This window comes from Macrotis lagotis, chromosome 4 (genome assembly GCF_037893015.1).
Source record: "Macrotis lagotis isolate mMagLag1 chromosome 4, bilby.v1.9.chrom.fasta, whole genome shotgun sequence".
NCBI classification, from domain to species: Eukaryota; Metazoa; Chordata; class Mammalia; order Peramelemorphia; family Peramelidae; genus Macrotis; species Macrotis lagotis.
In genome coordinates this window covers 80,726,925-80,745,118 of record NC_133661.1, presented here as the reverse complement: position 1 = coordinate 80,745,118, position 18,194 = coordinate 80,726,925, and the positions used below count along the sequence as shown (strand labels likewise).

General features: G+C 40.8%; 1 protein-coding gene across 3 annotated transcripts in view; it reads left to right on the top strand.

Moving 5' to 3' along the window:
* PLCE1 (phospholipase C epsilon 1) overlaps nucleotides 1-18,194 on the top strand; it is a 332,730-nt gene that overhangs the window by 308,509 nt on the left and 6,027 nt on the right. For all 3 annotated transcript variants that reach the window (XM_074233338.1, XM_074233336.1, XM_074233337.1), the window contains exons 28-32: nucleotides 3,062-3,190; nucleotides 5,526-5,735; nucleotides 6,775-6,933; nucleotides 7,894-8,112; nucleotides 12,734-12,927. In XM_074233338.1, coding sequence (XP_074089439.1) covers nucleotides 3,062-3,190; nucleotides 5,526-5,735; nucleotides 6,775-6,933; nucleotides 7,894-8,112; nucleotides 12,734-12,907 — 891 coding nt within the window. In that variant the 3' untranslated portion in view covers nucleotides 12,908-12,927. The remainder of the gene's footprint in view (nucleotides 1-3,061; nucleotides 3,191-5,525; nucleotides 5,736-6,774; nucleotides 6,934-7,893; nucleotides 8,113-12,733; nucleotides 12,928-18,194) is intronic.

The following is an 18,194-nucleotide window of genomic DNA, read 5'->3' as shown; positions in this document are numbered from 1 at the left end:
GTGGTGGTGGTGGTGGTGGTGGTGGTGGTGGTGGTGGTGGTGGTGGTGGTGGTGGTGGTGGTAGTAGTGGCTAACATTTCTCTAGCACTGTGCGGGTGTCTGTGCTGTACAGTCATTATCTCATTTGATCCTCACAACCACCTGTAAGGGAGGCACAGTTCTTATCCTTTTACAAATGAGGAAACTGAGGCACACAGGGTAAAGTGACAGGTCATCCAGCTAGGAAGTGTCTGAGGCTGGATTTGAACCCAGAGAGGAGTCTTCCTGACTCCAGGCCCGCAGCGGGCTGCAGCCGGAACACCAACTCTGTGACAACGGGCAAGTTGCTTTATTCTACTGAGCCTTGAGGTCTTCATCTAGGAAAAGAGGGGGCTGGACTGAGTTATGGCTCTGGAAGTCATGGTATCCAATATTCTAAAAGGAATCAAAGCAGAGGCCAAGGACATGCCCACCACCCTCTGAGCCCCTGAGCTGCCAGGGACTGAGCAGGGGGTCTAAGCCAGGCTCACCTTTGTCCTGAAGCAGGGGGCTTTCAAAGAAAATGGGTTAAACATTCCATTGTAGCTTCTTGTGCCAAAGTTGAGGCAGTCAGATCAGAAAGGAGAAGATGTCTAAATTCAGAGAGTGCTGAACCTCAACAATAAAAGGACCCAGTGAACCCCATTTTAATGAAAAAGTATAAGATGGTAAGCAATGTGTCTTACTTTATTAAGCAAAATTTTGTCACTCTTTCTTACTCTTCATTTGCAGGCTTAGGGGGTTCCTTATACTGGTACTTATGCCCCTTGTTACCCTTCCAGGCAAGTGTCCCTCCCCTTCCTCTTTTTTTCCTTTTTATGTAATGGATTCTTCCATTAATTTAGTTACTTATTCAACAAACATTTATTAAAACCCTCCTCTTGGGGCAGCTAGGTGGCACAGTGGATAAAGCACTGGCCCTGGAGTCAGGAGTACCTGGGTTCAAATCCGGCCTCAGACACTTAATAATTACCTATCTGTGTGGCCTTGGGCAAGCCACTTAACCCTATTTGCCTTGCAAAAACCTAAAAAAAAAAAACCCCTCAACTTTATGAGCATGTGCAATGAGGCAATATGACATAATGGAGAGGTCTTGGTTTCACTCCTATGTCTGCTGCAACTGTGGGGACATGAGGATATCCTTTTAATTTCTCTGAGAATCATTCTCTTCATCTGTAAGATTGGAATACGACATTTGGCACCTGCCTCAAGATGAAGTTGTGAGGTTCAGGTGAAATGTTTGCAGAGCCAGTAGCAAACTTGAAAATATTCAACAATGCCACTAACATAGCACATATTGTGGGAGATGAAAAGATAACAGTGCTGGGCCCTTCAGAAAGTCCCCTGGGAAATCCAGGAGCCAGAGACCCCTTGCTGCTGTTGCTCATGAATGACTGCCTGCGCAGTCCTCTTTCTTCTGCTTTGTGTGTTAGAGCTTCATTTCATTCAAAGCTTTGCTCAGATCCCACGTTCTCCCCCCAGCTCCCCTAGAGTAGACAAGGCTTGCACATTGCTCTTCACATCCGGACTGTCCAGTTTCTCCTAGCATGATGCTGTCTCTGTTCTCAAAATGTGATTCAGTTTAGGTCAGACATGGCCTGATGATGTTTTGAACAAGAGTGGTTGCCACAAAGCAGAGAGAAGGGGATGAATGTGAAAGATGATATGGAAACAGAATATGGGGGTGCTATAATCTTGGTCATGGCTTTGACAGCACTAGAGGAACGTGAAAGAAAGGCAGATTAGTTAGGGAGATAAGCCCTGCTTTGGACTTGAGTCTGAGTTTCCTGTGTTCAAAAGGAACTGAGGGGTTGGCTAGGTGGTGCAGTGGATAGAGCACTGGCCCTGGATTTAGGAGAACCTGAGTTCAAATCTGGACTCAAGACAATAATTACCTAGCTGTGTGACCTTGGGAAAGTCACTTAACATTTCCTTGCCAAAAAAAAAGGAACTGAGAAAAAAATTAGACTAGTTCTGGGAAGTGGTGGCATCAAAATTAAACTCCTGGGAGATATTGAAGAAAGAAATAAGGAGGGCCCAGATCAGGACTTTGGTGAACACCCACACTTAGCAGGTGGGTTACTGGACAGTCATCAAATAAGATGGAGAAGGTAAGGAAGCCTTCTCTGATTCTTGGAGCTAAACCCTTTGGTTAGGATGGGAGTATTCTTGAATTCTCTGCCACCAACAACACTAGCATTCCCAAACTGGGTGAGAAGAGTAGAGAATAGGGAGCAGGAAAGGAAGGGGAATTGAAATTTGAAGCAATACCCTTAAGATATCTCTAAGGGAGTCTTATCTGAGATGTGGCCTGTTCCTGAGAGTTGCAGGAAAGTGAGAAGGATGTGCTTCTCTTGTAGCAGTAACCTCAGGAACCACCAGTAGTCTCCTCCAGCAAGTAAGTAGGCTCCTGGGGAAGCTTTTACATTGATGCTGATTCTGCTGCTGCTCCCACAAAGATAGAAGTTGAAGAAACTGAGGTCCGTGGTCCTAAGAACCTAAGTGAGGTTTCAAGTTTTCTATCAATGAAGCATTTATTAAGTGCCTCCTCTTTGACAGAACCCAGAGGTACAAAAACAAGTGAAATAAGCCCTACTCAGAGGAGCTCCCCATCATAACACTTCAGACAACATGGACCTACCTACATGGCAATATAGAAAAAAGGCAAAATACAATTATGGAAACGTGGGAAGGGGAAAAGCAAGAGGATATCAAATTATAAATACATAGGGAGAGTACAAAGTTCTAAATATCATGGATATATTAGACAAATGTTTATTGAATGAATGAATAAATAAGATGAATCAGGATCAAAAGGGACTTGAGGGAAAAATCCACCACCACCCCCCAAAGAGGTAAAGAGACTGTGACTTCAAGACTAGTGTTTAAGGTGCTCGCTGCCGAGTGTTGCAATTTTAATGGAAGAATGCACCAGAATTATTATTAGTTATTAATCATTGTAAGCATAGCCCAGAAAGAATCTGCATTATTTAAATTAAAAAGAGTCAGATTTCCCAAACAACATAAATATTCTATCTGACAGATGTTCAGCACAGAAGAAAGAAAAAATCTGGTGACATACAAGGTCACAGTCCATGGGATTCCAGGTCCTGAGCCTTTTACCATTTTCATTATAAATAAAGAGACTAAAGCAAAGCAGCTTCTTCACCAAGTAAGTTCACAAAGCATTTGGTTGTACAATTCTAATAATTTAATCACTCATTTTGTTTTATATTCTGTGTGTGTGTGTCTCATAAGTTATGTTGATTTTGTTTGTGCAAAAACTTTTTAGTTTAATATAATCAAAATTATCTATTCTTGTTTGGTCTTAAAATCTTCCCCCTCCATAGATCTGACAAGTAAATTATTCCTTGCTCTCCTAATTTGCTATCACTCTTTATGTTTAAATCATGTACCCATTTTGACTTTATCCTGGTATTCAGTGTGAGATGTTGGTCTATAACTGATTTCTCCTGTTTGTTTTCTAGTTTTCCCAGCAGTTTTTGTCAAATAATGAATTCTTGACCCAATTTCCTCTTGTGTGCCTAATGTATACCTCTGATCCCCCACTTTATTTCTTAGCCAATGTCAGATCTGATGATTACCACTTTGAGATCTGATACAGCTGGACCACCTACCTTCATAGGTACCTTCATATATTTGTTTTCATTAATTCTCTTGATATTCTTGAACTTTTGTTCTTCCAGAAGAATCTAGCTATCATTTTTTCTAGCTCTGTAAAATAATTTTTTGGTAATTTGATTGGTATGGCACTGAATGAGTACACTTAGGTAGAATGCCATTGTTAGTATATTGGCTCAGCCTGTCCATGAGAAATCAATATTTTTTCCAGTTGTTTAGATCTGACTATTTGAATAAAAAGTGTTTTATAATTATGTTTTTAGTCTTGGGTTTGTCGAGGCAGATAGACTCCCAAAGGAGTCTATAGTCTATATTTAAATGTAATTTCTCTTTCTATCTCTAGCTGTTTCTAGCCTATGCCTCAGCTGGAACTTTATATTAAAGTTAGGCCTGCTCACTAGAAGGGGAGGCACCATCCCAAGCTTTAGGCTCTAGGGATGGTGAGACAGTAGCTCTGGGGTCTGCAGGTTTTGGGTGCTTCCAGGGTAGTATGATGCAGGGAGAGAGGTGGTCACTCTTCTTCTGGTCTGTGGTCCTCTGCAGATGCAAGCCCAAGTGTTCTTCTTTTGCTCTGGAACTGTGACCCAGAACTGCATGTGGGCAGACGACCAGTGACAGTGCCAGGAAAGGGCCCTCCGCTCTTTCTGAGCAGTTGTTGAACCCTTCCTATCTCTGGACCAAGAGTTCCTGAAGCTGCTGTGAACTTCACAGCTATTTCTAAGACTAACTCCTCCCCAAGCTCAGGGTCACAGACTTTTCCTAGGACCCCACCAAGTTGTTTTGGGTCGTAAAACATCTCATCATAATCTTTTGTTGACCCTGCCATTCCAGAATTCTGTTTAAGGCATTATTTTAAAGTTGTTTGGAGGCAATTTTGAGAGAACTTGACTGGATTGCTTCTTCTGCTCCAGCATCTTGCCACCAAATATTCTTGAGATTCATTGTTGTTTTCTCCCGTAAAGTCCCTCTTCTCTCCCTAGATAAGAATTCCCAACCCCTCATAAAATCCCAACTGTTTTTCACTTGAATAATTTTCTCCCATCCTCATTGTCCTTTTCTACTCTTGAACTGAGAAGAGATAAAACCTTGATTTTTATATTGCTCATGGGCCTAATATAAAGGTCATTGACTTTTGGAGGCCAGGATGGATCTCCTTTATTGTAATTCTGTCTTTTATCAATGGCACGTAACTAGAGATCAGTTTATCACATTACCTAGCCTCACCTATTTCCAGCTCAGTCTTACTCTTAGCAGTCTCGAAGATTTGGTGGTAAAGGGTAGATGATGGGAGAGGAGGCAAAGATCTACATAACAAGGAGAATAATTCCCTGGGATGTAGGCAAAAGTTTATTCCCCTATAGAATTCCCAGAGACCCACTTATGCTAAGAATTTAGCCCTATAAACCTTCCATTTAAAATTGTTGGATGGTTCTAACATGAGAAAAAGACATCATCTTGTCTAAGGCTGGACTAGATTATTGGTCATTGTTGTAAAAATAAAGCATTCCTGTGGCAGCCCAGGGCTGTAGAATGACTGAGGGCTAAGTTCATGGCTTGAACAACCTCAAAGCTATTAAAACTCAACAGGGGTTGTCATTCCAGCAGTGGGAAAAGAGTTTTGCTGTCCTGGGATTATGAGTAAATTGTCTTGCTGGCCTAAGTGGAAGTAAACAAGCCTATTTAGTCATAAGAAATTGCTTAGATCTTCCAAAAAGAAATGATGCCCTCCCTACTCCAGAGGAGATTTCATTTGGCAGCAGATGTCCAGCATATTTTGTGCTTCACCAGAAGAGAGTCATTTAGAATTGAAGATTTTTTTCAACTCTTTAGACTATCTAAGCAGTCTTTTTTTTTTCATTTATTAGATTTTCACAACTTCACAAGGCTCTACACCAGTCATCACAGACTGTTTTTTGATGGAAGAAAAATATTTTATATCTAAAGAAAAAAATGACATCAGGAAACAGCCATTCCAGAGAATCATCAGTCCAGAAGAAGAGATTGTACAGATTTTGAACAGCTGGTTCCCAGAAGAAGGTTATGTTGGAAGGATTATTTTTAAAAATCAGGAGGAAGTAAGTATATTCAAGAATAGCCAATACAGTAAAATCCCATCAACTCTGCCAACAGAAAATTTTTCAATAATTCAGACCTGGTCTATGTGATTTTTGGTCTGGACCTATGATTCCGGCAGAGTAGAAAACTCCCAGTGGGATATTTCCCTCCTCAGATTCTGATTTTTATCTTCACCTAAAAATCTTAAAGAATTCCTGGGGCCCCTCAGAGATGGATTGACTTTCCCTTCAGACAGATACACACACAGCAAGTGCAGCCAGGTCCTGCCTTGGAAGGAGAGCAGGTTGTGGAGTTCCAGGCCTCTTCTGATTTTTCCTGGACAGTGGACAGGCAACATTCTAAGACCATAAATCACAGTACAGGGGTTGAGCTGCCTAGTGGGGGATCATCATCCACAAGTTCCCCACTAACTAAGTTGTCACAGGTACCGAGAGACTAGTCTAAACTAGAACCAAGGGTCAGAAATGTAATACTTCTTCAAATATAGTTTCAAATTATCATTCCAATACATTAACAGATATTTGCATTGGTGATACCCTTGATCATGAACATACATTTTTTTTCATGAATTCACTGTGTTTTACTTGTTAGTATTCATTAATGAAATCTACTTTATAAAGTGTACTTCAAAGGAATCTCAAAGGAATCACATTCACAGCTAGTGTTGGTAATGTACAATCATGGAAAGACTTCCAAGGCAGTCATGTTGTGAAAGAAGAAACTGAACAAAAGGGAAAAGTCACAAAACAAAAGGGAAAATGTTCCTATGTTTCTAGCCAATCTCTCGTAAGAACAACACACAGCACTTGTCAGTCAAACCAAAAGATTTCTATTGTGTCATCACCCACCTCCACCTAGTTACCTTAGACATCTATTTGTAAGGGTTTACAGCTCACAACCCCGTGTGTGAGCATGCAAGGGTCATCCTGCCTGCCATCCAAGGCTGAGGGCACCAGGGCTGGGCCCAAGCCACCCAAGGAAGCACTGGCATCCAGATGCTCACCACCCTTGCTTCTTTCCTATTCCCCCCCTATGCAGCCCCCAGAAGAGAAGACTGTCTTCCAGGAAGAGAAGGAGGTTCCCTTGAGCTCAGAGGAGGAAAGCTTCTTTGTGCAGGTCCATGACGTGTCACCAGAGCAGCCTCGCACCGTCATCAAAGCGCCGCGACTCAGCACAGCCCAGGAGGTCATCCAGCAGGTGAGCCATGTCCTCCAGGCATCTCCTCCCAGCTTCTGGGTTGAGTTGGAAGTAAATCCTATTAAGGGATAGTCTGATATTCTGGTAAGAGATAGGGTACCCCTCAGCAAAGGAATGAGGTGCCCATCCCTCAAAATATGCAAGCAGAGGCTGGAGACCCTCAAGAGGCTGGGGAAGATAATCCTCCATCTCAGGGTACTCTGTCTGAGGATGGAGTGATGTAAGACCCAGAGGAGGAGCCTGGCTTGGCGCTGGCATTAACCTTGAGTTTCCTTGTTCTTACGAGAGATTGGCTAGAAACATAGGAACATTTTCCCTTTTGTTTTGTGACTTTTCCCTTTTGTTCAGTTTCTTCTTTCACAACATGACTGCCTTGGAAGTCTTTCCATGATTGTACATGTATCCCCTATATTGATTGCTTGCCAGTCCTGGGGAGGGGGAGTGGAAAAGAGGAAGGGAGAAGAAATTCAAAAATCTTATAAAAAATGAATGTGGAAAACTATCTTTACACATAATTGTAAAAAGTAAAATACTATTTACCAGGAAGAAAGGAAGGAAGGAAGAGAGAGAGAGAAAGAAAAGGGAGGATTTCTGTGTCCTCTCCAAGGCAGTTCAGTGGTCCTGCCCAGAGCAGCATTAGGAAGGGTGGTTCACTGCTTGCCTCATTTTCCTCAACTGTAAGACGGGTGATAACATCTAAGTCCTGGGGTTGCCAAGAGGGTCTGATGAACTAATAAGTGACTTAATGAAAGCATCCCCTGAACAGAGGAGGCTGTGCTTTTATTAAGCACTTACGGTGTGCAATTAACTGTGCTAAGCCCCAGGCACGAGCACAGGCTCAAGTTCTACCCCCATGAGGGTGAAGACCTTGGGCTAGCAACCCAACAAAGAAGCCATGGACAGAATTCACGTGATGCAGTACTAGCAAGCGGCTAATCGGTGTTTGTTGAATCTTTCCAGACTCTGTGCAAAGCAAAGTATTCTTACAGTATCTTGAGCAACCCCAACCCCAACGACTATGTGCTTCTGGAGGAGGTGCAAAAGGAACCTGCCACCAAGAAGTCTTCCACCCCCAAGTCTTCCCAGAGGGTTCTTGGGGACCAGGAGTGTGTGTTCCAGGCCCAGAGCAAGTGGAAGGGGGCAGGAAAATTTATTCTGAAGCTAAAAGAGCAGGTTCAGGTAAGCTCTGAAAAAGTAGTGTATGATCCTCCTGGAGTCGTCCATGGTGCTAGGTAAAGTTGTGATGAGGGACGGGGTCAACCAGATGTGCCCAGGAAGTTTCCAAGGGAGAGTGACAGTAGAGGGAAGAGAATACTAAGCTTCAGACTGACCAAGGGTCCCCCAGCCAAGCCTGGGCTTAGGCACCAACAGCTCTTCTTTTTGCAGAGCCCTTGGGAAAGGTGGGCAGCCTTCTCTGGCTCCTGCCCTTGCTCCACTTCACCCACCACCACAGGCTGTCAGATTTGTCATGCCCATTGTGCTTGTCAGTCGTCATCTTCCCCAGCTTAGAGTAAAGCCAGAGGAAACAGAGTAAGGGTCACCACTATTTCAGGTCAAAGAATGCTTTTGGTATCTGGCTGCAAGCATCCTCTGGAGGTATTGATAGTCTGTAGGCAATCTGGGGAGTATGAGGAAATTGGGGAAAAAAGATGGAAAATCATTTATGGGACACACACACACACACACACACACACACACACACACACACACACACACACAGTGCCTGCTCTTTCTCTTTTGGAATGTTCATGAAAACGTATAAAACATTAAACAAAGCTAGTCATCTCTCATTCCTCTTTTGTTAAACCTGGTGGCACAGAGGATGAAGTTCTGGACCTAGAGTCAAGAAAGCCCAAGTTCAGATGCAGCCACAGACACCCACTAGCCGTATGACCCTGAGCAAGTCTACCTCAGTTTCTTCATCAGGGCAGCTCTGTCCCAGGATTGTTGGGGAGGATCAGAGGAGATCATAATTATAAAGCGCTTAGGACAGTGCTTGTCAGAGCATGTTAACTATCATCAGTGTGAACTATTTCTACAGAAGATGCATTTTAGGAAGTTCTTAGAATGTTACAAAAGTAAAAAACCTAAAGAGTTCAGTTCCCAGGGTTTTTCTCTGGATGCTTCCTGCTAAAGCCCGCACCCTCAGGAGCAGACACCAGCTGTGCCACCAGATGGCAGGAATGGCCCACCTTCGGAACATGGCCTTAGCTATTCCCGAGGCTGGTGTTGGCATCGGCCCAGAGAAGCTCCTGCTTTTCCACCCTCTCCAGGGGACATCCCTGAAGGAAGGCCAGAATTGGGAAATAGCTCACAAAAGGGAGGGCAAAGGGTTGGGACTAGGGAAGAACTGCAGGCCCACCAGGGCAACACAGGTGGATTTACTAGCTGATGGTTGATGGGTCCCTTTCTTCATAGTGACCCTCATCCAATACATTTGGAAAACAAAATCTCTAGAAGCTTTAGCATATCCACGGAAATAAAGAAAAGAGGTAAGGATGAGGGAATGGCATCTGGGCTTGGGCAGCAATCCTTAGAACATTGGGAATTTGCCAAAACCAAAGAGAAGTAGATCATGGAATCAACCAGACAAGGTGAATAGAATAATAGACACCAGTGCTAGATAAACCAAAAAATATAATTTACTTGGGAAAGAACTCCCTCCTTGGAGGAAAATTGTTGGGAAAACTGGAAGGCAGAACAACAGAAATGAGGATTAGTGTCACATATTACACAGTGCTCTACAGGAAACTAAATGAACCTGAGAGAAGCAAGTCAGGTCTTACTGTGGATGCCAGAGCCATTCTTGAACAGGCAAGAAGAGAAATAAGTAAGTGATGACACGGAAGTGAGAGGTCTCTGCAGAGACCACGTCAGTGCATCTTGTAAAGGGGGAGCTAGCGATGGACCCATCTTATGTTTCCCAGATGAAAGGTTGCTCTCTAAGAGCCATATGTGCATCTATATACATCTATACTCACACACCTCACAGACAGAGAGGAGACCAAGAGCAATCCCCAGGAGACACATAAGCAGTGAGAGGAAGTGAACTGGCAGTTCTCCAAAAAACTATGCAAACTATCCACGACCATGTGAAAGAACACACTCTGGATCATCAACAATGAGAGAAGTTTAAATCAAAACTGTTCAGTGGTTCCCCTCACACACACTCTGCCAGCTCAACAAAGGAAGGAAAGGGCAGCTAGGTGACGCAGTGGATAGAATATGGGCCCTGGAGTCAGGAGTACATGAGTTCAAATCCGACCTCAGACACTTAATAATTATCTAGTTGTGTGGCCTTGGGCAAGTCACTTAACCCCATTGCCTTGCAAAAACTAAAAAAAAAAGGAAAATGGGGTAGTCAATGTTGGGGAGGTTATAGGAAAATAGGCATATGAATGCATCGTTGCGGGGAACAGTATCCAGGGGGCACCAGCAAGAAGGGCCCATATACACTGAGAAGCACAGGAAGATGCAGAGGGAAGAAACATGTACATAGTTACTACAACAGTATAAATGGGAAAAAAACACAAAATAAGGATGTGAACATTGCAGAATTAAAAAGTACAAGCATGGCTCCAGGGGGGGGAAATAGTTATAGATTTAGATGTGCATGTATACATATACATACCTACACCTGTATATGTGTGTGTATAAACCTATATATTATGTGCCTATATATATAAAGACACCTATACCATATACACACATATATGTAACTTATATAAATACCTTTATTTTATTTACACATATATATATGAAAACTTTCCCTACACTATTCCTTTGCAAAGGAGGAGATCCATATGTGTGGCATATTGAGTATATTTTTAGTTTTTCATTGCATTGATCAGTTTTGCTCATTTTGTTCCTTTTTTCTTCATTTTCTTCTTTAAAATATATTTGTATATAGGGAAATCATAGCAATGTAAGAAACAAAAATCAGCAATATAAATTCTTTTGAAAATAAATAGTATGATGCTTAGATGAAGAAACTGAGACCAGACTTAGCTTTTTCTCTGCAATCAGGGCCCACTCCTTTCTTTTCTTCCTCTTATTACCTAACCTTGGCACAGATTTCTAAGGGTTGTCTTCAGGTGAACCCACTGGGCTGACTGCAGCCTCTTCCTCCTCCTCAGGAACCCTTCCCTTTCCTTCAAGCCTCAGCACAAGCCCTCCTTCTACAGAGGAAAGTTTTTCCTGATTGTCACACATGTATAAGCAATGGGTTGTGCCCTTCATCACTCCTTTGCAGTTAACTGTCTTGTCTTTATTCTCTCTCTCTCTCTCTCTCTCTCTCTCTCTCTCTCTCTCTCTCTCTCTCTCTCTCTCCCCCTCCCTCCCTCCCTCCATTATATATATACATATATATATATATATATGTTTGTTTGTTCTTAATACACTTGTATATGAACATTGTCGGCCCCAGTAGAATGCCAGCCCCTTAAGAGCAGGAATTGTCTAGGACAGGCTACAGAGTCAAGGCTGCCTGAACTCTTGCTGTTTAATCCCCTCCCCACTTGTCACAGCTGCAGTAATGCCCCTCCGTCACAGCCCAAGGTGTGTGTGTTGGGGGGGGTTCTTCTGGAGCATCTCTAAGCCTTTGGCTTGGCTCTAACTCCTAGACTATGCTTTTCAACACTGCAAGCCTCTTCATTGCAGTCACTGAATATTAAGGTATATATTGATTAAATTTGGAGTTCTTAGCAAGTTCTTGATAAAAATGTCAACCACAAAGCAAAAACATCAATGAACTATTCTGTACTTGTCTCTTTCAAATATTTGTCATGAGCACTATACTACAAATTGATCAAATGTGAGTTGAAATGATGCTTCTTGTGCCTTTGAATATATGATAAAAATAGATTCCTTTATTTTCCCCTCCAAGGAAAACCTGTGACTATCCTTCCAGTTAACTACAGTTTCCTTCTGATCTTCAGTCACAATATAGCAAAAATAGCAAGATGAATACAATTCAGTTCTTCTGATATTATATTTATTCATTGGTCACTTGACAAGGAGCTCACATTTGTAGAATCGGAAGTTCAAATAAAATATATATGTATATAAATGGTTGAACATGGTGGTTCTTATCACCCTCTGTCCTCTTTTTTGCCCCTCTTGCAGCATCACTAATAGAAACAAAAGGAAACCACATAGGACTGAAAACCATTTGTATGGGGGGGGGGGTTCATAATTTCCCTTGCTCCAAATAATTCATGAATTACTTCTGATAAGTCTGTCCAGACTTTGTGAGGCTGATCCTCAGAAAACAAATGTAATCTGCTTCCAAGACCATCCTCAAAGCTTTCCAGTATGGTAGACGTGCCAAAGCTTAGAAATCTAGAATCACCTCCATGTGTGGGGGCCCTGGAGCAGGACAGCATCCCATGACCTGGACAGGGACACAAAATGGCCCTTGTTGGGTACCCCCACCTTCCCCTCCACATTGACAGTGGCTTGGGGGGGGGGGGGTATTGAATTCTGAGAATCCTTTAAATAGGATCTCTGTCCAAGCAACCAGTGGATTGACAGTACTGGAGGAACTGAAACACATCTAACTCAGAAAGTAATTTTTTAGTTTAAAAAAGCACATCCTCAGGGTCCCCAGTGATGTCCAAGATGCTGGGCTAATCAGATATCCCTTAGCAGGACAAGAGAAAGATGCCAGTCTTCATTAACTAAAAGAATGTCAAAATACTCCCCCCCCCAACAATGTGAAATTATTGTCTTTTTTAAATTAATTTTAGAGTGATGAGTGTTTTTATTTAACTCTCTGAGGTAGAGTGTTTTGCTTTCACAGGCAGCTCGAGATGATAAGAGAAAAGGCATTTCCTTTGCTAATGAACTTAAGAAATTCACCAAGTCTAGTAAGCCGAATCGAGGATCCACATCTCCTCCTCAGCTTTCAGGACCAGAAAGCATGCAGACGAAGGAAGGGAAACCTTCCCACGCCCCAAGGGAGCCCCAGCCGTGACACCTCCCGGTCCCATCCAGGTAGGATCCGGATTTGTGGCCCTCCTAAGCTTCCAAGCCGCTGCATGAACTGTCCTTTCTCTCAAGGACAAGCAGAACTCATTCTCATAAATATAAATACAATTCAATACGAGAAATGACTGCCCATGCCAGAGTCCTTGAAAAAGCCAGAGACGGTCCAGTGTAGCCACCTGGTGTAACCATTTTGATTGATTCCGGTCTAAAGGGAATCAGAAAGACTCAGGAGCTCTGACACAAACTTTCTAGGGGACTTAGTCACCTCCCCCTCCAAATTCTGTGTCCTTTTCTGTAAAAGGAGATGGTGGTTGTCGATCTTCCTGTCCCTGTTACTATCCTAGTTTCTTTAAGTCTTATAGATCTCTTTAATTTTTATGTCAACATTTTTTCCAATTTCTTTCCCACCTTAACTCTCCTCTTAGAGCTTCATTACAGATGATTGATACTTTTCTGTAGCAGCATCAGGGGAGTGATCATACAGACGCATGTTTCCTTGGGGTGGCTTCTGGCTTTCTGTTGTGGTTTATGGAAGTCAACATAGTATATTATAGTAGTGGATTTGGAATCAGGAAGAGTCTGGGTTCAAATCCTACTTCTGACTGAGCAAGTCATTAAACATCTAGAAGATGGGGATAATGCACCTGCCTGTCTGTTGACAGAGCGAAGATGGGACTGGGGGCAGAATGAGACTTTTTTTAAGGACATGGCCAATGCAGGCATTTGTTCAGTTTGACTACAAATTTGTTACAAGAGTTTTGTTTTTTCATTTTTTTATCCTGCAAGGGTCAGAGAGCAAATGTAGCAGGAAGAGAAAATGGGTTTTTTTTGTTTATTGAAAATATAATAAAATGGGGATATCTACAGCACGGCCCTCCCAGGATTACTGTTGAATACCAGTTCCATCCACATGCATTTATAATGACCTCTAGCTATCAGGTACCAGATGCTATGGGAGGCCCTGGGATAGAAAGCCAGAAGTTTATGTTTTCTAAATCAGAGGCAATAGGTTTGCAGGCCCTTAAAGCCATGTGTAAATATGAGTTCTTATCATTATAAGTGAGATAACTTCAAACAGACCCCTAGCCTTTCCCATGTCTACTATCTATTACATTTTCCCTCCAGAACCTCGGCATCCAACATGCTGCCCACAAGCAAACTGCAATCTCTTGAGATTATTAGAAGGAAATCTAAAATTTCTGGCTTTGAGATCTAACCCTGAGCAATATTTGGGCCCCCAGCCCTGTCAAGTTGCAATCTCTTTCATCAACCAGCTGAAATCAAATGAGAACAGCACCATCTGAGAGGCAGACCTAATGATGGGCATATTGGGGTGCCCTGACAGAAGGCACCTCTTTGTTTTCATGAATATCTATGTTTATTGACCTGACCAGAATTGATCAGTGACTAAATCCCCACAATATCCTTCTTCAGGTTACCTTATACTAGTTTATAAAGGAGTGTGAAGGAAGTTGATTTAACTGTTTTTTGGGATGTTTTTAGATAACACCCCCCCCCCAAAAAAAAACCCAAATAAACATTTCAGACAAATTATATACATGGATTTCTGTTCACATGGCTAAATATTTTTTAAATTAAAAAATTTGCTATAGAAATTTAATTTCTTAACAGAAGAAAATGTAACTCTACCTCCTTTTAACACTTGTCCTCATTTGTCTGTCAGATTGATTTCTCTTTTAAAAATTTATTTAGAATTTTATTTTTCCCTTTTTATATGTAAGACTATTTTTAACATTCATTTTTGAAACTGTTCTGTTCCTCCCTCCCTCCCCATACCCCCTCATTGAGAAAGCAAGCAGTTCTATATAAAGTTATACATGTGATTTCATGCAAAAATATTTCCATATTAGTCGTGTATGAAAACATAGACCAGAAAACTCATGAGAAAAAAAGTATACTTTAATGTCCTTCATATACTTTAAAATCCTTCAAAGTTGTCTGGGATCATTGTATTGCTGAGAATAACCAAATCAATTCACAGCTGATTATCTTATAATATTGCTGGACTATGTACACAGTACATTTCACTTTGCATCAGCTCATGTAAGTCTTTCCAGGAAAGCATCCCACTCATCATTTCTTATAGCACAATAATATTATAGCACAATCACATATCATAATTTGTTTCACTTTTCCCCACTTGATGGGTTGTCACCAGAAAAGAGCTGCTATAAATATTTCCAAACATTTAGATCCTTCCCCCACCCCTTTTTAATCTCTTTTTGGATATAGACCCAGTCCTGACATTGCTAGGTCAAAGAGTATGCAGAGTTTTATAGTCCTTTACACATAGTTCCAAACTGCTCCACAACAAACTACATTAAAATCACACTTTTTCCTGACATTTGACATTCTTCTGTCCTATTTAACCAATCTAATAGGCTTGAGGGAATACCCCAGAATTTTTATTTTGTAATTCTCCAATCAATAGTGAGTTAGAACACTTTTTTCATATATATATATATTTTTTTTCATATATAGCATTGTTTATTTCATATGAAAACTATATCATTTGATCATTTAACAATTGAGGAATGGCTCTTTTTATATAAATTTGATTCAATTCTCTATGTTTAAGAATTGAAGACTTAAAAAATGAGATCTTTATCATAGAAACTTGCTTCAAAATTTTAAGTAATTATTGTTAATTATATTTCTCTTCATTCTGTTTCCCCATTTATTCTATTCTCTCCTTTCCTTCTTTCCCTCCTCAAGTGTTTCATTTCTGACTAGACACTCCCCCCCCATCTGCCCTCCCTTGTATCACCTCCCCCTTCTTATTCCCTTCCTCTGCTACTTTCATATAGGATAAGATAGATTTCTAGACCCAAAGTGAATATGTATGATATTCTCTCTTTGAGCCAGTTCTGATGAGAGTAAGGTTCATTCACTCCCCTTCATCTTTCCCTCCATTATAAAATATTTTTCTTGCCAATTTTATGTAAGATATTTTGTCCCATTCTACCTCTATATAAAACTTCCTTAATAATGAGAATATTCTTAACTATTATCTTCTTATGTAGGAATATATACAAGTTAACCTTATAAGGTTATGATTTTCTTTTCCTGTTTACCTTTTTATGCTTCTCTTGAGTCTTGCATTTGAAAGTCAAATTTTCTATTCAACTCTGGTCTTTTTTTTTAAAGTTTGTTTATTTATTATTTTTTCACATTACTACTTATGATAAAGAATGTAGTCAATCTATCCCAAAGACAGAGCTGATGTTATCTGAATATAGACTTAAGCATGCTTTTTATTTTATCTCACTTTATTTTTCTTGAAGTTTCTCTATTTTTGTATGGGGAAGGGGGATTATGTTACCTTTACAACAAGACTGTTGTAGTAATGTGAAAAGAGAATATTGCAAGTATCCAGAAAGAAACAATTCAAATATCAATGGAAAGCTTTCAATTATTCCCCATAGCTGCTATTGCTAGCTATAATTTCCTCCATCATATTATAGCCCCCCCAATGCCCCATTTACTCTCCTCTCTCCTTTTTTCCTGTCCCTCCTCAAAATTGTGTTGTATATGACTACCCTCTCCCATAATTCTCCCTCTCTTCTATCCCCTATATCCCCCTCCCCTCCCTCTGTCCCCTTTCTCCTATCTCTTTCCTCTCCTTTTTTTCCTCTAGAGTAAGATAAAATTCTCTACCCTATTGAGTGTGTATGTTATTTCCTCTCTGAAGCTCTGGTCTTTTCATCAATACTCAAAAGCCTTCTATTTCATCAAATATCCATTTTCTCCCTGAAGGATTATTCTCAATTTTGTTTGATTGTCATCTCATATCATATTCCAAGCCCTCCAGATCTTTAATATAGAAGTTGCTTAATCTTGTATTATTCTCACTGTAGCTCCATGATATTTGAATTGCTACTTGCAATATTTTCTCCTTCACCCGAGAGCTCTGGAATTTGGCCATAATATTCCTGAGAGGTTTCATTTTGGGATCCATTAGGAGGTGATCAGTAGCTTCTGGGTTCTAGTATATAACAGAGCAGTTTTTCTTGATAATTTCTCAAAAGATGATGTCTGGGGTCGCTAGGTGGAGCAGTGGATAAAGCACAGCCTTGGAGTCAGGAGCACCTGGGTTCAAATCTGGTCTCAGACACTTAATAATTACCTAGCTGTGTGGCCTTGGGCAAGCCACTTAACCCCATTTGCCTTGCAAAAACCTTAAAAAAAAAAGATGATGTCTGGGCTCTTTTTTTGATCATGGCTTTTAAGGTAATCCAATAATTTATAAATTATCAAAATATTAATAAATATTTTATTATAATTTATTGGTTGTTTTATTAATTTTTTAAATTACATTAAATTAATGTTATTGATTTATTAATAATTCAACTTAATGTAGAATAAATGTAATAGAGCTCCTGAATTTATCTTCCAAGTCAGTTGTTTTTCCAGTGAGATATTTCAGTCTTCTATTTTTCCGTCTTGTTTTGTTTTTTCTTGATGTCTCATAGCTTCTATTTGCTGAATCCTAATTTTTAAGAAATTATTTTTCTTCCATGAATAATTCTGTGCCTTTTTTTTTCATTTGACCAGTTCTGCTTTTCCAAGGAATTCTTCTCTTCATTGACCCTTTGTACCTCTTTTACCATTTGGCCTAGTCGGTTTTTTCAGATGTTATTTCCTTCAACATTTTTTTGTCTCTCTCCTTTAAGCTGCTGAATCTTTTTTTCATAATTTTCTTGCAACATTTTTATTTCTCTTCCCAATTTTTCCTCTACCTCTCATAATTGATTTCCAAAATCCTTTTTGAGCTCATCTAGGCTGAAGTACAATTCATATTTTTCTTGGCGCCTATGGATGTAGGAGCTTTGACTTTGTGATCTTCTTCTGAGAGTGCATTTTGATCTTCCTTGTCACCAGAATAACTTCCTATGGCCAGCCTATTTCTTGATTTTTAACTCTTTTGAAGTGAGATTCTGCTTCTAGGCTGGTGGACACACTGTACATATTTTCAGATACTTCTAGGGACTTGTAAGTTTTCAGTTCTTCCAAGTCGTATGATCTAAGAAGAGGTGTGTTCATTGCTCCCCTGGCTTTGCTCTGTTCTGTGAATGACCAGCTGTGAGGAGGGTCCCCATTCTACTGTGGCCCTGAGTTCCTCCTTGCCCTGGCACTTCTACCTAGGGCTGTGGCCCAGATCTGAGTATGGGCAATGCAACAGTCCTGCCCCAGTGCTAACAAAGTTGGGATCTCCTGACCCCTGCCATCTGTGGGCCACAAGCTCCAGCTGC